The sequence below is a fragment of the Lactuca sativa genome, chromosome 9 (genome assembly GCF_002870075.4).
Source record: "Lactuca sativa cultivar Salinas chromosome 9, Lsat_Salinas_v11, whole genome shotgun sequence".
Classification (NCBI taxonomy): domain Eukaryota; kingdom Viridiplantae; phylum Streptophyta; class Magnoliopsida; order Asterales; family Asteraceae; genus Lactuca; species Lactuca sativa.
In genome coordinates this window covers 1,816,071-1,835,021 of record NC_056631.2, presented here as the reverse complement: position 1 = coordinate 1,835,021, position 18,951 = coordinate 1,816,071, and the positions used below count along the sequence as shown (strand labels likewise).

Genomic DNA, 18,951 nt, shown 5'->3' with positions numbered 1-18,951 from the left:
TTGCATTCTTTTGTCACTTGTCATGAATTTTATAAGTGTGTATAGCTAGCTTAATTAGTCACGTTTTCTTTTGAATTGGGATATAACGGTCATTGTGTAATTTTCAACAAGTTCGTTTTAAAAACTTTCGATACATGAAAGCCTCCTTATACTAAAATTATGGTTCCGTCCGTGACCTTGATAGTCTAAGAAACGTCCCAAATCGTGTTCTTTAAGTCTTAGTTGGTCTTAATTATGTCTGATTTTATTTGTTGGTGTCAAAAGAAGGTAGAGATGGTCATGGTCAAATTCAATGGAATGGTGAGAAAGTAATTGATGAATAAATTAAATTAAAAAAATAAACGCATGGATTAGCTAGCTTGGTGTTGAGATCTGAAACCTGGAAAGTCAAAGTGGTGGGAACCAATGGTGTGAATGATCCGTGCACTCCTTTCTCTACAAATAATGAAATCCGCGAGAAATGTAGGTAAGGATTCAGAACCAATCTGCCACATTAATTACTACATCTCCTTACTTCCCTAGCAGCAAGCTAATCTTATAACTCCAACGCCCCCACCTAGCTAGCTATAATTTTCTTAATGTATCCACACAAATACAGATCGATCTTCAAAATATGGAAGGCTTAACCACTACAGCATACAAAAGTGTAAAAGGCTGCTGGCGAGCAAGAGGGTACCAACGCCTCGGCACCAGTACTAGTCACGACAGTGCAGGACGAGAGGAGGAGGAGGAGGAGTCTGGATCGAAGCCGAGGAGGTTGAGGAGGAGGAAAAGGCGGTTCTGGAGGTTTAGGATAAATCCGAGGCTTACTTTGAAGCTGAAGCCCAGGAAGTTGTTTATAGGAATCCGTGATGCTTATATGATGATTATGATGAAACTCGCGAGTTCATCTGTGGTGAGGGGGAGAACAATGGGTGGAGAAGGGTTTGGGACGATGGCAATGAAAGAATACGATGAGAAGATGATAATGGAGATCTACAAGACATTGGCGATGAGGCAAGGCCAGCTGATCCCATCCCAGAATATTTCTGTTTAATTAATTAAATCCAAATGCATGTTTAATTATGGTTGTACGTGTAATTAAGATGCTCATGAAAGAGCATGTATGTTTAACCAAAGACATATAGTCATATAGAGCAGAATAATGGAAGCTGCAGGTTGCCTTGGATGGGGTTATATGCTAATGTTTTAGTTATGACGGTGATTTAAACTACAATTCTACATGATCCATGATTTTATTTTCTTTTTGCTGTTAATGCAATACATAAACTAATGGTCGTTTTTTTTTTCTGTTAAATACTACAACATTAAGTTGCTTAATATATGTTTTACAAAATTCATGTGAAATGAATTAGACTATAATTATCTTGTTATCTAAGTGAAAATAAGAGTCTACATGTTGATGCTTTACTTTGTTGGATTATCTTCGTTATTATTGGTGTTTGAGTGTAAAAGAACACAAATGGTAAGAATAATAAATCAAAATCTAGGTATAAAACACATATTGTGTTTTACACATGAATCGCAATATGTACAAGTTTACGTTTTATCTAAGATGTTGTTTGTTTTAAAAAAAAAAAAAACTTTTTCAGACCAATTTATTGTTACACGTCACAACACATGTGCAACAATTGTCCTCTTGTATCAGTTTGTTTTTTTGGAAGGCTTCGAAATACAAAACATCTACGCAAGTTCTGTGTAGCGCAACACTTGACTTGCCTCTTGAAACCTTTTCTACTTTTATTTTTTCCAACTGATTTTTTCTTTTAGAAATTTGGTATAACTTAATATATATATTTTTAAAATTTGATTCTTTCTTTTAAAACTTTGATTATTTTTAACTTTAATTTACGAATTTGATACGATTTCTTCTTATAGTTTCAACAATTTTTTATACATTGATATTTTCTTTAAAAAAAAAAAACTTTGATTTTTTTAATTTTTTTACCGTTTCTATTAATAATATTTTCAGTTTCGATTGTATCTTTTTTAACATGTGTAATTCATTTATGAACTTTTTAAACATTGTTTGCAATATCTTCTTAATTTCTTTTATTATTTGATTTTTTTTATGCTTTTTTAAAATTAGTGATAGCTTCTTTTATATTTTTTAAGAAATTTTATATTTTTGTTTTTTACATGTTCTTTTTAGTATTCTTTTAATGTTTTAAGACTAGAATTAAAAATTTTGTTTTGAGAACTATTCTTAGTTTATAAAATTAGTTTATTTAAATTTCAGTTTACTGTAATAGTCGGTAGATGTTAAAAAACGAACATGTTTCTTATTACATATTGTAGCCGTTTGGTCCACCTCTTCTTGTAACGTCTCAAAAATCACAACAAATTTAAATTTTTCAAAACAACCCTATAACACCTAGTTTTGAAAGTACTCGGTTATGGCTTCGAAGGCCAAGGGTATAGGCATAATGTGACGATTCGGCCTTTTATGGGTCTCAGGTCTTATTTAGAAGGTTTTAGGCTTAGGAGTGTAGCTGGGAGCGTAGGGCTTCGCGTCACCTTTTTGTGGATATAAAGTTCGTCGGAAACGGACTTAGAATGAAGAAGTTATAACACTTTGAAGTTATTGGCATTATTGGTCCCTAATGGAGAAAAATGGCAAGATGGTACCATACATGCAAGGTGATAGGCGCGAAAGTACGCCCAACGTAAGTTGGGGTACGCCCAACATAGAGGAGTAAAATGGACGCGGGTGGTTTGTGAGTACACCGGGCGTACATAGAGGTATGCAGGGCGTACTCCATTCAAACTTAAACCCTAAATTTTAGGGTGTGCTACTATAAAAGGAATAATATGCCTCAATGGTCAGCCTCCATTTCACCCTTAGACAGCCACCACTAAACCCAAGCCTTTCTTTGAGTGTTCTTGGAGCTTAGAAGGCCATTGGAGAGCATTTTGGTGCGGTGAATCCATTTTCCAAGCAAGTGAAGAGGAAAGCAAGGTGGTGGTTCAAAGGAAAAGTTGTAGATCCGAGATTGTTGTTTCATTTCAGATCATCTTGAGGTATAAATTCTTGAACATTCCTCAAGTATGCTTAGATCTAGTGTAGTGATGTTTTGGACCTTTTTTGTAACATCCCAAAAATCATGACTAAAAATTCTGTTTTAAAATCATCAATCAACCATAATCAAGTCATACATAAATCCTTATATGAAATCAAGTATCATTTCAAACATATTTATTTTATCAGAGTAAACATCCCAGACTCAACTTCTTGGTGTGTACCATGTGATCATCCCGAGCTCTTCCCTCCTCTACCGGAAGTACCTGAAACAAAAACTAAAAACTGTAAGCACGAAGCTTAGTGAGTTCCCCATGCTACTGCCTACGAGACATATAACCACATAATGGGCCCCCGCCCGCTGCATCGAGACTTGCCCGACATCAGAATTGCTCCGGCATCGGGCCCCGCTCGGCATCAAGCCCCGCCTAGCATGGAGCCCCGCTCGGTATACATGTATGTTTCTCTTAGGCATGGCCTATCTTTAGGCCTCGCCCGCCATACACATATAATAATATAAACATGATAACATATAAGCAAACATACCCTACTGTATTCCTGTCCTAAGGCCTCGCCTAACTTGGGCCTCGCCCCTAACATGCTACTGATGAGCCATGGAACCCCGTCCACACTCTTGCTGATAGTGAGATACGGGCCCCCGCCCACACTCACTTCTCCCCTATCTCGGGCCCCGTCCCTACTCTGATACTAATGAGATACGGAACCCCATCCATACTCAGCTAGGGATGAGATGCGGGACCTCGCCCACACTCACCTCCCTACCAGGCACATACAAGTATCACATAGACAACAAGTATAACAAGCATACTAACATTCCTCGAGCCTCGCCCGACATCAAATCGTAATCCAGAACATATATCATAATAATGCCTAGGGCTAACCCTCGGGTCTTCCTACTATGCATCAACATAATGGGTCGACATTGTGGCCGTAGACCCATGCACACAATGAGGAGACTCACCTTGCACTGCTGAAGTCCTACTAAAAGCTCCTCTGGCTGCTAACTGAAACTTTCTGAACTGCTGATCCTTCGGCTCCCCGAGCTATATATACCAAAATATCACTTAGTCCAATTCAATAACCCTTCATAGGGTAGAATAACCATTCTACCCCTAAGCCAACTTGGTCCATAACTAATGCCCAAACCATAATGAAAAGGCCCAATACTAGGTGAGCTTCCTAAGCCCACTAGTGACCCACTAATGGCCCAATTTGCTAAATCAGGCCCAATACCTCTAATGGGCTTTACCCTAAGCCCAAACATCTTTTTGGCCCACGTCATCTGACTTCTGCTAGCCTACTAAGGCCAAAAGTCCAAAGCATGGCCGAATCTGAGGCCCAATAACATGAAGCCCAAACTGACAGAGTATGCGGGGTGAACATTCACGTACGCTAAGCGTACTAGCCAATGGTGTGTACGTTGGGCATACCTACATGTATGCTCATCGTACTCCCCCTGTTAAGTCACTTTCCCATTAAGTGCTTAATACTCTACTACAGAATCTACAAACACATATCCAAGTCATTTTCCATGTCTTAATCCATTAAGTCATTAACTTGGTGGCTTAACTTGGCCCAAACAAGCCCAAATTCCCAAAAATGGTATTCTTCTTCCATAAGGAGGGCTAGATCTCATGCATGAACCCATTAAGTCATTCAAGATGGAGACTTTACTGCTTATGGGACCCTTTTAGCTCTGAGGGTGGCAACCCTAAGCTCACAAACGGGATTTCATCATAAAGGTCCATTCTTGGGACCAAAATAACTCCAAAACCACAATACACTAGATCTAAGCATTCTTAAGTAAAGTTATATAATTTATACCTCTAAAGAGTTCCAAATGATGATGCTATTCCGGATCTATAAGCTCCAACTTCCGAAGTTCTTCCTTGCCAACTTCCTCTTTTCTTCTTCCAAGCTTACACCACCAAAATGAGCTTCTTGAGGTCAAAATCACCCAAGGATGAAGAGATGCGGCGTTCTAGGGTTTCTCTGAGGTTAGGGGACGGATAAGGAGGCTAGGGTTTGAGCCAATATGTTCCTTATATAGTGGCTCACCCTAAAAGTTAGGGTTTTTGGACACTGGACGTATGTTGGGCGTACGCCAAAAACACCCGCGACCTTATGACCTTATACGTTGGGCGTACTCTTGCGCTGGCCACCTTGCATGCATGGTCCTTTCTTGCCCTCTTTCTCCATTAAGGACCAATATTGCCAATAACTTCAAAGTGCTATAACTTCTTCGTTCTAAGTCCGTTTCCGACGAACTTTATATCCACGAAAAGGTGGTGATAAGCCCTACGCTTCTAGCAACGCACCCTGGCCCTAAACCTCTTAAATAAAAACTTCAAGGCCCATAAAATACTGAAATGCCCTTAGCCTGGGACTTTGAAATCCATAGAAAACCATTTTCAGAACAAGGTGTTACATTTTTGGTCCCAAGAATGGAGCTTTATGGTTCAAATCCGATTCCTAGTCTTAGATTTTCCACTCTCAGTTCCAAATGAGTCCCTAAGACAAAAAGTTGCCATCTTCAATGTCTTAATGGGTTCATGCATGAGTTAAGATCACTTTCATGGAAATAGAATACCATTTTTGGTGTTTGGGCTTATTTGGGTCATGTAAAGTCACCAAGTCAGTGACTTTATGGATTAAGACGTTGAAGAGGACTTGGATATGTGATTATAGCCTTTGGAATAGAGTATTAAGTGCTTAATAGGAAAAGTGACTTAACAGAGAAGTACGTCGGGCGTACATGCATGAACACGCAACGTAAATACCATGCAACATGTACGCCTAGCATACAGAGGAGTATGCCCCCACGTACTCAGCAGAAGTGGGTTTTGCATGTTTTGGGCCTCAGATTGGGCCATACATTGGATTTTGGTTCTTTGGGCCCTAGTGGGCCATCAGAAGTTAGATAATTTGGGACAAGAATATGATTGGGCTTAGGGTAAGGCCCATTAGAGGGATTGGGCCCAATTTAGCAAATTGGGCCATTAGTGTTCCACAAGTGGGCTTGGGAAGTCTACCAAGTATGGGGCCTTTCATATTATGGTTTTTGGGCCTTACTTCTGGACCAATTTAGATAAGGGGTAAAATGGTCATTTTTCCCTAAGGAGGATTGTTGGCTTGGACTAATTCTTATTTTGGCAATGGTAGCTGTCAGAGTCGAGAGATCAGCAGTTCGGGGATCTGCCAGCTAGCAGCGAGAAGTTTATTCGCAGGATTCTATAGTTAGCTTGTGAGGTGAGTTTCCTTTAGTCGGAACGAGTCTAAGGCACCAATGCCAGCCCGTGTAGAGTAGCTAAGTGTGGGCTAGGCCTGTATCTTAGAATTATTTATGTTTTTGGTGGCTAAGTGTAGGCTAGGTCTGTATCTTAGAGTCGTTTATTATTAGTAGCTAAGTGTGGGTTGGGCCCATATCTTAGTATTATATGAGTATGTTATTGAACTGGTAGATTATAGTTATACTTGTTGTCTGTGTGATAATTTTATGTATGTTTAATTTGTAGGGTGTGGGCAGGGGCCCGTATGTCCCTGTTAGCAAAGCGTGGGCGAGGCTCGTACCTCCTAGCCTGATGAGTGTGGGCTAGGCACGTATCTCTTAGTTAACAGAGTGTGGTAGATGCCCATATCTATGAGATAGTTGAGTGTGGGAGATGCCTGTATATCATAGTTAGCCGAGTGTGGGCGGGGGCCCATATCTCCATGAGTGTGGGTGAGGCCCGTATCTCCTAGTTGCATGTTATATGATATGTGTATGGTATGTGGTATTTTAGGTAGACTCACTAAGCTTCGTGCTTACGATTTTTAGTTTTGGTTTTAGATACTTCTAGTAGCAGAGGGAAGACCTCGGGATGACTGCATTGCACACACCATGATGATTTAGCATGGGATGATTACTCTAATGTTTTGATATGATACTCTAATAACATTTTGAAATACTTGACTTATATTTTGATGAAATGATCGATAACTATGGTTTATTAAATGGTTTAAAACGAAATTTTTGGTTTATAATTTTGGGATATTTCAAGTTGGTATGAGAGTCTTGGTTTGAGGGATTCGGGCACACTCTCGGGTGTGTCTGAACTCAAACTGAGGACTTGGTATGAAAATTTTCAAAAGAAAATCATTTTTATAAAAAGAACTTTGAGAAAAAGAAAAGAATTTTGAAAAGAGAAAAGAACTTTGAAAAGAGAAAAGGGTGTGGTGCATACAATCTGTCAAGCTCAAGTAAGTACTCCCAAATTACCCATACAAGTTTATGTTATGATATGCTTATGAGAACTGCATACTAGATTAGGGCTAAGGATCTAGGAAGGATGACTTATGTGCCTGTTATATGTGTATGAGCTTTATGATATTGCATGCTAGTACAGATTAGTCAGTGATATGATGGCCTGATTAGGATATGCTTGATTATGTGTACTCAATGCTCGAATGATGCTTGCTTTGGGATTTTAGGAGTTCTAGTTATCTCTTACTAACTAGTAAACGAATATGTTAAGTTACATATTACGAGGACTAAATAATTTCAGAAGGTTAGGTTTAGCCTTATTTCACAGCTCTCGTTTGAGTCTAACCGTTGTAGGGTAGAACCTCTCATTCGAAGAATTATCTAGTCTTAGTGATATGTAATGTTATTCGCGAGCTAGTTAGGGGGAGATAGCAGGGACTTCTTATGCATCTGATGGCGGAGAGTAGGATGGTGATTACCCTAGGGCAAGCCTACGATGAGATTAATGATGGGAGCAGTAGTAGTGAGAAGGGACTTGGTGGAGTCAAGGTAGTTCTTGAGGAAAGTACGGATAGATGTTGAAGGTAGTATGGGCCCGTACTATTGAAAGCAGAGGATTCGTACTCGAATCTAGGAAGGCTGCGATGAAACCGGGAAACTTGTAGTGCGCGTGTGTGATCCCTCGATAGTGATGAGTATTTTGATGGTTGTTATGATATCTTGCAGCATGGTGACGTTATGTGGTAGACCAGTGGGTAGTTCAATTACCGGTGAGGGATCAGGCTCGGGCTTTGGAACCGAGCAGCTAGATGAGCAGATGAAAGAGTTTATTTCAGCTGAGATTACGTGCAATATTTTAGACCAGACTCCTTGATCTTTCGTACGGTCAAGGAGGATATTATGGAGATTTTGGACGAGAGGTTGGATGTGATTCGCACCGAGATGGTGGCCATGATGGGGCGCGCATATTGACGTTCACAGATTTCAGAGCCTGTGGAGCTCCAGATTATCATGGGGCTAAGGACCCCATTGCTAGCAGCCGGTGGTTGGTAGATGTCGCCAACACCTTCCGTTCTAGCCGGTGTCCCGAGGGGGACAAGGGTTGACTCGCCTCCTGTCTTTTGGTGGGAGGAGGTTGGACATGTTATTTGAGATGATGCCGCATTGGATGGGATGACATCGAGTGACTTCTCGGCCAGGTTCAAGGCTGAGTTTGCACTAGTTATTGAGGTGCAGCAGTTAGCATGGAAGGTCCATGATCTCTAGCAGACCACAGAGACAGTGGCGGAGATCACCGCCAAGTTTAGAGAGAGAGAGAGAGAGAGAGAAAGAGCCCTTCTTGTTCCGCAGTATGTGGCGGACGAGGAGATAAAGAAGGCTCAGTACCACGAGATGCTGAGAAGCGACATTAGACAGTCTGTGAGCCGGTCCAACTGCAAGACGCTGGAGGATATGATCGCTCGAGCCAGTGAGAGGGAGATTGACTTAGAGGCAAATAGGAAGAGGAAACCAGATGAGGTGCAGACATCCATGGGATCGGGCAAGAGGCCCAAGACATCATATTCTAGATCGAGAGGTGATCAGGACTGTAGCCGCTGTGGCAAGCGCGGCATGACACACGAGGGTGCATGTAGGAGCAGTACTGGTGGTGATTATGGTTGCTTCAAGTGCAGACAAATTGGTAATTTTCTACACAAGGATCAGACTTGATCTTATTCCATTGCAGTCAGCGGGGCCACAAGAAGGCCCAATGTCCAAGCTTGGCTACAGCGGGAGAGGTGATAACACCTGCCCCTGCGACATTGAGGATCACAGATGGCCGTCAGGGCCAAGACGATGCACCTACGGTGAGGAGAAAGGCTTTCCAATTTGTTACAAAGGAGACACAAGCAACTTCCGATGTTGTAGGTGTGTATCTTTTGCTTTCCTATCAGTTTTTATCTATGATTATATTACTATTTTCTTGCATCCATATGAGTAGTTATATCTTAGGGTTATACTTCCTGATTATGTTCATATTATATGCCATCTGCATACCATGGGTCTTAGGGTGGTAGTGTGGGGACGTCTTCGTATAAAGAGGGTTCTCAGGATGCGGTATCTATAGAAAGTGTGATTGGAACCTGGGAAGTGTTCGGACAGTCTTCAGGGGTCTTACTGCTTTCGTGTCGGTTAATTTTGGGAACACTAATAATGGTAAGAGTTGGTTGTCAACAAGATTGATCATTGGATGATACAAAGGATTGGGGATCTTTCCAGCCGGGTGTGCTGTAAGATGTTGGTTGAACCAAAGTGGGGGAGGGTTCTCCAAGAGCTCAGGACCAGAAGGAAGTGTGGATATAGGATGAGTTTGCATTCTCGTCAGGAAGGAAGGCCGTCTAAGTGGCTGATTGGATTGAGGGGTATGTGAGTTGGGAGTTTGGGGAACTTCCCAACGTAGGGTTCGCTTCCTTTTTGGTGTTCGATAGTTGGCTTTGGGGAACAGGTTAAGGAAATTCTTGTTAGGACACGAGTTCAGCCAGGATGTTAGGCCGTGTGCATGATCAGCATGGAAAGTGTTGGAAGACTGCGGGATAGCCGTAGCATTCACTAGCAGCCAGACAACGTAGGAAATGTTGTAAGACTGTAGGATAGCCTCAACATTCATTAACGGCTAGTTAGCAGAGTGTGGGCGGGGGCCCATATCTCTTAGTTAGCGGACTGTGGGCAGGGGCTCGTATCTCCTAGTTAGCGAAGTGTGGGCGGCAGACCGTAGCTCCTAGTTAGTGGAGTGTGGGTGAGGGCCCGTATCTCCTAGTTCGCAGAGTGTGGGCGAGGGACCGTATCTACGAGTTAGTAGAATGTAGGCGAGGCCTGTATCTCCTAGTTAGTGTGATCAGAATCAGGAAAGGATAGGTAGATAGAATTCGAGGGAGTTGTACTGCGTATGCCCTAGATAGGTGAGACCTGGGAGCAAGGTCACTCCATAGTACAGTTTGGGTGAGACCCGTGGGTGAATCCCATGCGAACTTAGCAAGGCAGATGGGACCTGTCAGAGACCGTGGGGTCGAGATATACGATCGGGGATTTGAGGATTTATAGAGCCAAGATTGGCAATGTGGATAGAGTAGTTTCGATAGCCTAAGTTTCATCGGAAGTCGCTGGGAGCGACTGAGAGGGTGTTCATTGGTTCAGTAACCGGGTGGAATCCAGTATTCAAGATAGTAGACATATAAGTTTGGACCTAGGAGGTCCTGGTTCCTTTGGAAGGTAGATAAGAGACAACATGATGTTCAGGTAAAAGTAGTGATGTGAGGATTCTTGTGTGAGGAATAAGTTGTTGATCGAAAATGCGAAGACACTTGCAGTTGGATTAAATAATCTTAGAGTAATTGATTTGACTCTGTTGCGCAGCTCTCGTCTAAGTCTAACCATTGCAGGGATGAATCTTTTACTCGAAGGATTATCTGAGCCTTCTATCAAGTATAATTGTCCTGCAGGTGGTTATGCAGGGGCAATCTGTCAGGGAGATAGATTAGTATGGATTTGGACTCTAAAAGGTTAGAAGTGAGTTGCTGAAGCTTGCAATTCGCTTTCTTCGGAATGGAAGTTCGACTGATTTTTCGGTTATCTAGAGAAGAATGGATTACGCATAGAACCATCAGTTGTGTTCCTCATATCGTTAGTTGAATTAGGATGTGAGTAAGGAGCGATTTCGAGGACGAAATTCAATTTAAGTGGGGGAGAGTTGTAACACCCAGTTTTGAAAGTACTCGGTTGTGGCTTCGGATGCCATGGTACAGGCGTAATGTGATGATTCAGTCTTTTATTGGTCTCGGGTCTTACTCGGATGGTTTTAGGCATGGGGGTGTAGCTGGGAGCATAGGCCTTCCCGCCACCTTTTCATGGATATAAATTTTGTCGGAAACAGACTTAAAATGTAGAAGTTATAGCACTTTGAAGTTATTAGCATTATTGGTCCCTAATGGTGAAAGATGGCAAGAAGGTACCATGCATGCAAGGTGATATGCGTGGAAGTATGCCTAGAGTAGAGGAGCAAAATAGACGCATGTGGTTTGTGAGTACGTCGGGCATACATAGAGGTATGCGGGGCATACTCCATTCAGACTTAAACCCTAAATTTTAGGGTTTTCCACTATAAAAGTAATAATATGCCTCAATTGTCAGCCTCCATTTCACCCTTAGACAACCACCACGAAACCCTAACCCTTCTTTGAGTGTTCTTGGAGCTTAGAAAGCCATTGGAGAGCATTTTGGTGTGGTGAATCCATTTTCCAAGCAAGTGAAGAGCAAAGCATGGTGGTGTTTCAAAGGAGAAGTTGTGGATCCGAGATTGTTGTTTCATTTCAGATCATCTTGAGGTATAAATTCTTCAAATTTCCTCAAGTATGCTTAGATCTAGTGCAATGATGTTTTATACCTTTTTGGTCCCAAGAATGGAGCTTTATGGTTCAAATCCGGTTTCTAAGCTTAGATTTGCCACTCTCAGTGCCAAATGAATCCCTAAGACAGAAAGTTACCATCTTGGATGTGTTAATGGGTTCATGCATGAGTTAATATCACTTTCATGGAAATACAATACCATTTTTGAAGTTTGGGCTTAGTTGGGTCATGTAAAGTCACCAAGTTAGTGACTTTATGGATTAAGACGTTGAAGAGGACTTGGATCTGTGATTTTAGCCTTTGGAATAGAGTATTAAGTGCTTAAGGGGAAAATTGAGTTAACAGATAAGTACGGCGGGCGTACATATATGTACGCACAGCTTACACACCATGCAACTTGTATGCCTAGCGTACATAGGAGTACCCCCGCGTACTCAATAGTAGTGGGCTTTGCATGTTTTGGGCCTCATATCGGGCTATATATTGGATTTTGGTTCTTTAGTCCTTAGTTGGCAATCAGAAGTCAGATAATTTGGGCTAAGAATATATTTGGGCTTAGGGTAAGGCCCATTAAAGGGATTGGGCTCAATTTAGCAAATTAGCCCACTAGTGGGCTTGGGAAGTCTACCTAGTATGGGGCCTTTCATATTATGGTTTTTGGGCCTTAGTTTTGGAGAAATTTAGATAAGGGTAAAATGGTCATTTTAACCAAAGGAGGATTGTTGGTTTGGACTAATTGTTATTTTGGTAATGGTAGCTCGGGGAGTCGAGAGATCAGCAATTCGGGGATCTGCCAGCTAGCAGCGAGAGGTTTATTCGCAGAATTCTATAGTCAACTTGTGAGGTGAGTTTCCTTCAATAGGAACAGGTCTAAGGGACAAATGTCGGTCCATGTAGAGTAGCTAAGTGTGGGTTGGGCCCGTATCTTAGAATGTTTTATGTTTAGTGGCTAAGTGTGGGCTAGGTCCGTATCTTAGACTCATTTATGACTTATAGCTAAGTATGGGTTAGGCCCGTATCTTAGTATCATCTGAGTATCTTATTGAACTGGTAGATTATAGTTATACTTGTTGTCTGTGTGATACTTGTATGTATGTTTAGTTCGCGGGGTGTGGGTGGGGGCCCGTATCTCTCGGTTAGGGGAGTGTGGACGAGGCCCGTACCTCCTATCCAGCTGAGTGTGGGCGAGACCCTTATCTCTTAGTTAGCAGAATGTGGGCGAGGCCCATATCTCTGAGATAGCTAAGTGTTGGCGAGGCCCGTATCTCATAGTTAGCCGAGTTTGGGTGGGGGCCCGTATCTCCTAGTTAGCCAAGTTTGGGCGAGGTTCGTATCTCCTAGCTTCATGTTATATGATATGTGTATAATGGTAGTTTGGGGAGACTCGCTAGGCTTCGTGCTTACAGTTTTCAGTTTTGGTTTCAGGTACTTCTAGTAGTAGAGGGAAGAGCTCGGAATGACTGCATTGCACACACCATGATGATTTAGCCTAGGATGATTACTCTAATGTTTTGATATGATACTCTGATAACGTTTTGAAATACATGACTTATATTTTGATGAAATGATTGATAACTATGGTTTATTAAATGGTTTAAAACGAAATTTTTGTCTAGAATTTTGGGATGTTTCAAACCCATTTACTAAAAGAAGTGTTTACATAACCATTGTTTTCAATACAATATTTAAAAACATAGTCTTCCAAGATCAATAACATAAAACTTAGGATGTGTATGGTCACACCTTCGTCTTGTCATGGTCCTATCAAGTACCTGAAACAAAACTAAAATTGTTTCAAGAGTCTGCTGTTGTAAGGGTACTTTACTGTGCACCTCCATTTGTCCCAAGGTGGAGTTTGCGATCCGACTCCTATTTTTCTGTGCGTTTTGTCACGTTGGAATTTACTTTCCATGCTCTTCCTCCTGCTACCGTTGACGATATGGACTCGATGAGTAACGTCGTTTTGGATCATAACCTTACTTATGCCGCTACACAGGCTATGACATACTTGACCGCTGGGTCCCGCCACGTGCAACAGTTCGATGAGCTGGAGCACGCACACTCTGTTCTTTCCACGAGCGAGGCTGGTTTGCAGGATGAGGTTTCGGGCCTTGGTGCTACCGTTCGACGGTTGGAAGGTGAAAACAAATCTATAGTGTCGGAGAAGATGGTTTTGGAGAATGTTCGTAGTGCCTTGGAGGGCCAAGTGGATTCTTTAACCAAGGCAAATGAAGGCCTGATGATACATAATGAGAGTCTGGAGCGAGATCTTGTTGACCGCGTGCAAGAGCTGGAGGTATTGAGGGCTGACCGCAATTGGTTATTTCGGGTTGGCTTTATGCTTGTAATGGTTAAACTTCTTGAGAATCCCACGAAGAATCTGGTTGGGCTAACTTGAAAGCCTAGGTCGACGCTGGGACTTATGACCCTTCTGCCAGTGACTTGCGGTCTAGTCATTCTTCGGCTTTGGATGATGCTCTCTTGGTTTTCGCAACCATGGATTTTGCTGGCTTGCTTGGGTTGGGGCACCTAGATGTGGATGGGGTATGTGCACTATGTGCTTTTGATGAAGGTGAGGACACTATGGAGGATTTGGGTGTTGGGGATGGTGAGGCAGGTGACGGTGTTAAGGTTGATGATGTTGGTGGAGCTGGTGGAGGAGGTAAAGTGGATGGTGCTAGCGGTGATGATGGTGTGTGAAGTTGTCTAGAGCTACCCTGCTAGGGGTGTGAAAAGTCTTTTGAAGCTTTGTCTTGTTATGTTTTGATCATTTTGTGACCTCTAAGGCCTTTAGTGTATTGGTAATTTTGCTTTTGTGGCCTCTAAGGCCCTCATGTATGAATGGACAATGGTTTTGTTTGCTAGAACATGCTTTTTTGTGTTAGTCATGTTGAACCTTCCGTGTAGGTTGTTTTGTTTGTTTTTTTTGTGTATGTGTGCTATATTCTACTATTTTATCGTGTGCATGTGGATTCTCTAAGTATCCTATGTGTTGTGTTTTCTATCTTAGAGATATGTCGGGCATGCTCACTACATTTCATACTAAAGATAATGCAATTTATTTCATTCATGTGATGCTGATACATAGTACTTTGCATTTTAGTTCCCTATCGGACTACCCTAAGTGTCCACCTATTGGTCCGGGTGATCAATCCGGCCACGAGATATCTTCCTTGCTCTCCCTGGTATATAGGGATGTCATGCCATCATCCTCCCTTCTGTATAGGGGTTTGTAATTGCTTAGAAGTGGAACATTCTCAGGTTCCTTGCATTCCATGTCCTCGGTATTTGTCTTCCTTGCGGGGTTTCTAAGGAGTAAGATCCGTTGCGATGTGCTTTCGTTACTTTGTATGGTCCTTCCCATGTCTAGCTCAACTTCCCGTGGGGTTGTACATGGCTAACTTCATTCTTCCGTATGACATAGTCTCCGACCCGGAAGGCCTTATCCTTGACTAGCTGATTGTAGTATCTTTCCACTACCTTTCTGTTGGCGGCCTGGTGCATGCTCGAGCGCTCTCACCATTCTTCTAGGAGGTCTAGGTTTTCGCTTAGGTTTTCACTGTTTTCTCAACCCTGGCAATACTCTGTTCGTATTGACCCTATCATAAGTTCTGCTGGTAGCATCGCTTCAGTCCCGTAAGCCAGGTTGAACGGTGTTTCTTTTGTGATAGTCTGTGGAGTGGTTCGATATGACCAGAGGACTTCCGGTAGCTCGTCAACCCAGTTACTTTTTTCTTTGCCTAGCTGCTTCTTGATCCCTTTCATCAGCGTCCTATTGGACACCTCTGTTTGCCTGTTGGCCTGAGGGTGCGCCACAGATGTGGATCTCTGCTCTATTCTTCTTTCGCTACACCATCCCTTGAAGGGATTTTCGGCAAACTGCAAACCATTATCACTGATTAGAATTTTGGGTGTTCCAAATCTTGTTATGATGTTCTTCCAGACGAATTTAATTATCTATTTTCTAGTGATACACGCCAGCGGTTCGGCTTCTATCCACTTTGTGAAATAGTCGACCGCTACAACTAAGAATTTTACTTTTCCTAGCGCCTCTGGGAAAGGGCCGATGATGTCGATCCCCCAATGATAGAAAGGCCACGAGCTAACTATACTTGTTAATTTGGATGGTAGTACCCCTTGTGCCGGCGAGAAAGTTTTACATTCTACACAAACTCGGGTTAATTCCACTGCGTCCTGGTGTATATCTGGCCAGTAAAGCCCCATGCGTAGCTCTTTGCCTGTGAGCGCTCGCGCTCCCTCATGGGCTCCAGCTGACCCCGCATGGGCCTCCTTCAGGGCCTTCTTCCCTAATTCACCATGTATGCGCTTGAGCCATGGGGTTATATGGCCTTTTCTGTACAGTGTTCCCCCAGGATTGTATATTGGGGGCTCGTATCCTTGTTTTTTGGGCCTCTCCTTGTCATCGGGGAGTATGCCGTGCTACAAGTACTCCATGATGGGTGTCATCCAGTTGGGTTGTGCTACTGGTAAGGAATCAACCTGGTGTTCATTGATACTCCTTTCTTTTAGTACCTCCATTAATACTTCTTTCGAGAGGTGTCTGAAACATGTTGACGCTAGCTTGCTGAGAGCAGCTGCTCGTCTGTTGTTTCCTCTCGAAACCTACTTTATTGTGAAACTCTTTAGCAAGATCATGATTTGTTGTACCGCCTTGACATATTTCTCCATTCGTTTATCCTTTGCTTCAAATTCCCCTAAGACTTGGTTGGCCGCTAGGCGAGAATCGGTTAAGGCCATAACTCTTTTCGCCCCCATTTTTACTGCTAACCTAAGGCCAGCAAGCAAGGCTTCGTATTCGGCTTCGTTGTTGGAGGTACCAAAGTCAAAACGTGAAGCATATGTGACTTCTTTGCCTATGGGGCTGGTAAGGATTAGCTTTGTCTGACCCTTCTTTATTGGAAGCCTCGTCCGTATAAAGGGCCCACTGCTGGTCAGTCTTCCCTTGTGACCCCCTTGTGGGGTCGTGTCGGCTGCTTCCTGCTGGAGTTCTCCTGGGATTTTGAGTAAGAAGTCCAACAACGCTTGTCCCTTGATGCTTACTCTGGGGTGATAGCTGATGTCGTGTTCTCCTAATTCTATGGCCCATTTTGCGAGTCAACCTGACGTTTTCGGTTTCAGGAGCACCTGTTTGATCGGGCAGCTGGTCAATACTTCTACTTGGTAAGCCTGGAAGTACCGATGAAGCCTGCGCACTACGTAAATTAGGGCGAGAACCAATTTCTCGATGATTGGGTAATTAGTTTCGGGTCCCTGCAGGGTCCGGCTCACGAAGTATATCGGGAGTTGCCTCCCCTGCCTCTCATTTACCAGTACTGATGAAATGGCCTCCCTTGATGTGGACAGATAGACTTGCAGCATTTCCCTGGGTATTGGGCTAGCCAGAGTGGGAGTGCGTGGAGCGCCTTTTTTTATCTCTTGTAGCGCCGATTCGGCCTCTACTGTCCATTGAAAATTATTCTTTTTTATGCACCCTTTGAGTGTATGGAACAATGGCATGGCTTTTTCGCCTGACATGGAAATGAAATGGTTAAGCATTATTAACTTTCCATTCATGCCCTGTGCGTCTCTTACCGTGCTAGGTGAAGGCGTGTCCTGGAGCTCACTTATCTTGGTTGGGCTTGGCTGAATTCCCTCCTTTGTTACGTAATACCCTAGGAATTGTCCCTCTTCTACCTCAAACGTGCACTTAGCGGGGTTTAACTTCATCTTAGCTCTTTCCAAGGTTTGTAGTGTCTCCTCTACATCTTGTAACAACTTCTTCTCGTCTGGGATTTTGATGACCATGTCATCGACGTAGACTTCAGTGTTTCGGCCGATTTGGTTGACGAACAAAGATTTGACGAGCCGCTGGTAAGTTGCTCCAACGTTCTTTAGCCAAAACAGCATTTTTGTATAATAGAAAGTACCATGGTCCCTGTAGAAGGTTGATTTTTCTTCATCGTTTTTGCTCATCATAATTTGATGATACCCCTTATACGCGTCTAGGAAGCATTTCCATTGAAATCCTTGTAGGGACTCTACCTTCTGGTCTATTTCTGGCAATGGTTAGCGGTCTTTGAGGCATGTCTTGTTGAGATCTGAATAATCGATGCACATCTGCCAGCTTCCGTCATGCTTTTTTACCATTACCGGATTAACGATCCGTGTGGGGAAAATCGCTTCTCTGAGGATTCCGGCGCTGGTTAATTTGACTACCTCTGTGTTGATTGCCTTATCTCCTTGGTTCATGGTTTTATCATCATCTTGTGTTCTATTATCCCCTGATTGACTCCCACCATGTCTGTGGGCGTCCAGGCGAACACGTGTTTATACTTCTGTAGGAGCTGGACCAACTGTAGCACCTGGTTCTTGGTATGTATTTTCATCTAAGAGTTTTGCATTTTTGGGCTGGGACTTGGCGAGTTGAAGGACCAACTTGCCAAGTAGAAGCGGGACGGGACATGGGGTTTAAGTATTGGAATCGTCGAGTTGGGTCCCGGACTCGACGAGTAGGCTCTGACTGGACAAAAACCCTAATCTGAGGGTTTTCACCCTATTTAATCATCTCTTTCAACCACCACTCGTCCCTATTGCTCCCAGAAACCGTCCATAGCAAAGCCTAAGTGTTTTGGTGCAAGATCTAAGGCTTTTGAGTGATTTTTGTGGGTTTTGACCTCAAGGAAGAAGGAAGAGCATAGAAGGATCAAGAGGAGACTGAAGGATTTGAGTTTGGTTCATCATTTGTAGTCTTTGAAAGGTATAAAGTCTGTACCTTGCTTGCTTGCTTGTTAGATCCCTTTTGTGGAAGATTTAGGGCTTTTTAAGCCATATGAGGTAGCCAACCATCATTGCAAACATGGTTGGGGGTCAAGACTTCGGATCTAAGTCTTGGGAGGAGTCACAAGGCAGATTTGGGTTGCTCTTGCACCCAAGGAAGGTCCCATGCAACATAAGAGCCATTTTAGAGCCTTTTAGGCTCAAAAGTCCCATGCATGCACGTAAAGTTCAAAACTTTACATGCTAGATCGAGCTTAGGGGCTTGGATCTATCTTTTGGTCAAAGGTTGTACATCAGAAATCGAGGATTTAGGGTGTGGACATTATCGACTCGACGAGTCCATTCTTGGGACTCGGTGAGTCCAAGGCATAAAGTCCCATGTCTGTTGAGGGTCAAAAGAACTCAGTTGGGTGTTAGAAGGGTTCTAGAAGGTCCGAAGGAGTGACCCAATGTATTGGATTTAGCCATAGACCTAGATTTCATGGGACTCGACGAGTGGTAGAACAGA

The 18,951-nt window shown here is 42.9% G+C and overlaps 1 protein-coding gene across 1 annotated transcript; it reads left to right on the top strand.

Moving 5' to 3' along the window:
• The first annotated feature begins 613 nt into the window (after window positions 1-613).
• On the top strand, window positions 614-1,036 carry LOC111889716 (uncharacterized). Its single transcript, XM_023885868.1, has one exon. The coding sequence runs from the start codon at window positions 614-616 to the stop codon at window positions 1,034-1,036; it is 423 nt and encodes a 140-aa protein (XP_023741636.1).
• Window positions 1,037-18,951: the final 17,915 nt, after the last annotated feature.